Source organism: Cephus cinctus, unplaced genomic scaffold (assembly GCF_000341935.2).
Source record: "Cephus cinctus unplaced genomic scaffold, Ccin1 Ccin1_scaffold0997, whole genome shotgun sequence".
NCBI lineage: Eukaryota > Metazoa > Arthropoda > Insecta > Hymenoptera > Cephidae > Cephus > Cephus cinctus.
In genome coordinates this window covers 685,450-689,326 of record NW_014333542.1, presented here as the reverse complement: position 1 = coordinate 689,326, position 3,877 = coordinate 685,450, and the positions used below count along the sequence as shown (strand labels likewise).

General features: G+C 49.7%; 1 protein-coding gene across 4 annotated transcripts in view; it reads right to left on the bottom strand.

The window, feature by feature from the left end:
• The window catches only part of LOC107271606 (ras-related protein Rab-37), a 54,860-nt gene that overhangs the window by 27,960 nt on the left and 23,023 nt on the right, over positions 1-3,877 (bottom strand). For all 4 annotated transcript variants that reach the window (XM_015747807.2, XM_015747808.2, XM_015747806.2 and 1 more), the window contains exon 4: positions 2,936-3,046. In XM_015747807.2, the coding sequence (XP_015603293.1) occupies positions 2,936-3,046 (111 nt within the window). The remainder of the gene's footprint in view (positions 1-2,935; positions 3,047-3,877) is intronic.

Below are 3,877 nucleotides of genomic sequence, written 5' to 3'. Positions count from 1 at the left end.
CCTCACTCCGCCGTTCCACCATTGTGCCAACTACGTAGCCTCCTCCTTCTCCCTCGCACGAAACAACCACCACCGCCACCCCCCCGTCTCCCGATATACCGTATCCAACCACCCCTCCCGGATCAAGAGTGCGACTAATAACTGGCTATTCCGCGGGTGACGTCACGAAATTACTTAATAATTCCGCTTGCAAACTTTACAATTTACCGTAATCCGCCCTCCGTTATCGGGTTCTTTACGTTTATTACCCTTCCCGTCGCGTCGAAGGGGACCGAAAGGGAGGGTGGGTGCGCGGGGACGATGAGAAAAAATTAAAAAAAAATTAAAAAAAAATTTCAAATACCTAATTACGTACTTACAACCCTACCTGTCAGTCTAATTTGTTTTATCTTCGCGCTCAACCTCGATCCAGGAGCGTCGCTCGGGTAATTCTCTGGGCGTCTCGCTCTCGTCCCTGTTTCGTTCAATAGGTCCAGTGGCGTCGCACGAGGGTGAATATTTGTTCAATCGCCTGACACCACCAACAATTCTCTGCTAAGGGAATGAAGGATACACGGCGAATTTCGCACGCGCGATTAGACGTTACGGGAGAGAAATTGCGAGTAAAGCAAAAGAAGAAAAAAAAACAGTCTTTCTCACAAGCTCGCAATGCATTCTGGTCATCCGTGAACGGGCGATCAGTTTCCCATTTTCGTGCTGCCCCACGTGCGCGCCCGTAGCTTCTTCGCTTTCTTTAATTTCCCAAGCCGTCACGTCGCTCACCAGGAGCTCGAGATCGTGACGGCCGATCGGCTCGATTCGACACGGTAAACGCGCGGGGAGACTCCGTCGCGCGATCTAACGTACCGACAGGGCCGTAGCGGCAATTATATGATTATTAGTATTCCCAGTGACGTCCACAGGATTTAAATTGCCCGCGCTACGGTCGGACGGTCGTCCGCCCCTGCGATTGCGCAATTACTGCCGACAAAATGTACGCGGCACGTGTCGTTTGGCACGCAATGAGAAATTGGCCGAGAGACGAATTTGAAAATGAAAAATATTGACAAGCAAAAAAAAAGCAAAAAAAAAAAAGTACACACGACTTACGTCATTAAAAATTCCAAATTACCCCTAAAACACGCCGACTGGAAGACCCGCAAGCGATCTCCTTGGTAAATCGATGGAACGGAGGTCGGAAATTAAGGTGCCATTGCGTCATAAATTTAATCAAGAGCACCATGGCGCATTTTCACGGTGCGACCAAAGCCGCACGGAACCGAGCTGCCTCTCTTTTTGCTCTCGATCCTCCCCTGGCTAATTAATTAACCACCGCCATCCCCCCTCCCGGCCACCACCAGCCTCGTTGTATACCTATATCTCGCTCAAACTTTCGTCCCCCTCTAAGTCGGGGCTCTGTTGTCCGTTTTCGCGTGCAAACTGCCGATGACGTTTCCTTTCGACGCTTCTTCCGTTACGCGCGTCACTCGTCAATTGGGAATCCTCCTCGAGTAACCAAAGAGCCTGCGAAAGTTTCGCGACCCAGTTGCGCGCGCGCGCGCGCGCTTACGAATCCAATTCGTTAAACTCGGAATCGGCAAACGTGTCCCTATTACGGAATCTCGGAATCAATTTGTCCTACAGAGAGAAACCGGAAGATGGGAATCGGCCCGAGACATTGGGAACCACCGGAAAGCCCACAGGCATCGGTAGAGCATCCTCGTGCCTATTTGCAGGCACGTACAATTCAAATTTCCCGCGTTAAGAAGAAAGCGGTTACCGATATACCTATCCCTATAGATATACATATATACAGAGTAACGTAATGATAGACGTAAAGATGGAAAGTCCGCGGATAGAGTAATTTAAACTTTCTCAACGTTAAATTAACCTTCTCCGAATGCCCGAATGATCCCGGCACTTTCGAACATCGATCTTCGAGCTCAAGGTGTCTCCACAACAGCTACCATCGCCTTTCCCATTGTCCGTCCCAAGCGTGAACGATACCTTTAAATCTCCCGGCGCGTATTTCTCTCCTCGTCATGGAAAAAAAAAAATACACGTCCATTTACCACAGACTCTCGCCGGCAAAACACTCTGCAGGACCACTCGACGAAGATAGGCGTACGTTGTACCACGAATGATGTATTGCCAAGATGGCGGAGTCATTACCCACCGGCGAGATCGTGTTTCCAAGGATACACGTGGGTGTCGCTACGATTGCGAATTATCGTGCATTAGGCACGCGCGCCCGTCAACACGGGCTACGGCCGTTGTGTGTATTGTTTTTTGTTGGCCCGGCTGTATTATCATTGTTATCCCCGCAAATACCGTTTATCGAATTTCCATTACGTCAAAACAAAGATGGCGTCGCGCGTGCATACACAAAACCATCGTAAATACGTTTACCCAGTAGCTCAGCGTGAATACTCGGTTGAGCGCACTGGCTTGTGGGTAACAATAAACGCTAGTGCGCTTCGACCCCGCTAGATGGAGCCGCGCGCAGTGCGAAGCTACAGGCGTACATCGCGGTGGCCAAATTATCCGGCGTAAGCGACATTATACGCCGCGCTACGGGCCTGTCTCCCTGTACATGGGATATGGATATGCGCGGTTGTCCCTGCCGGCGACTCGGACGGGGCCTTTGGTCGGTAGACGCACGTAAATAAACGGGCCGCATGTAGATTACATATGAATGCATCTCGCGAGCGTGCTCTCATGCATAAATGCATTGCTCACATTGTCAGACGCTGATACACGTGACTGTCACGGCTTGCCGACGCTCTCGTGTCCTTCGACCGACGCTCCTACCCAGAAGGCCCTTTTGCTCGAGAATCGAGAGCAGGACTGGCTCGGCCAACTTCACGCGGCTTTTCTTCGCCTCACGGAAACTCCTGACGGCGAACTTAAGATCCGCGTCACTCGTATGAGATTACCAAAGGATTCAGGGACTCACCGTGAAGCCGATGCCGACGGTCGCTGCGAAGTTTCCCATTTGAAATTTTCCGATGTCGAACTGAACCAAGATGGACGTCTTGCCGACACCGCTGTCGCCCAACAGTATCGTCTGTAAAATAAAAAAAAGGTATTCGCTGGTAAAAAGAAATATATGCAAATACACTTTTTTATTACTAAATACACAGTTACACGTTTCTAGGCAACAGGGCTTCCGTTTTGGGGCTTGGGACTCCGATGTAATAAAAGCGTGAGGTTATGTTTGGGAGGATCGAAGAAATTGGCCATGGAACGTCAAGGCTGCACAACAAAAGCCTCGGAGGAGTCTGCACGAGGGGTTACCGCTATACCTACCCCCGTGGCTGCTTTGGCAGGTGCGTCCCTATTGTGCGGCCGTGCGGCCTGTGCGGCCCTCGTGAACGCTAAACGACACGGTGACCGAACAATGACTCTAAATGACCTGTGCTTAACACCGGCAATGACACCTATGCCTACAGTAGGTATATAACCTAGGCAAAGCTAACAGGCGGAAGTGTCTGTATGCAGGTAGCACTCGCATGGCGGATATAGAAGCGCAAGCTATGTGGCGTCTGTCGATCAATGGAGGAGCGGCTTGAGGATTAGAAATATACTGGGGTACGTACGTCTACGAAGTAAAGAAAAAAAAAAAGAACAAGCAACCGCGTTACGAGCCAAGGATAAAGTCTACGAGACTGAGAGTCCGGAAGCTGCGCCTTTGAAAATTATCCCGCTTCCGATCGAACGCCAGTTCGTTCCGTAGTCGAAGACCGGAAGTGGAGTTTCAGCGGAGGACGCGTGACGCGGAAGAGAAATGTGAGATGGAGAAGAGTAAAAAAACTTTTTTTTTTTCGTCTTCCTCTATACTTTTTTCTCATCCATAATTTTCGACTTTTTTTTTTTTTTTTTTTTTTTTTTTTAAAAA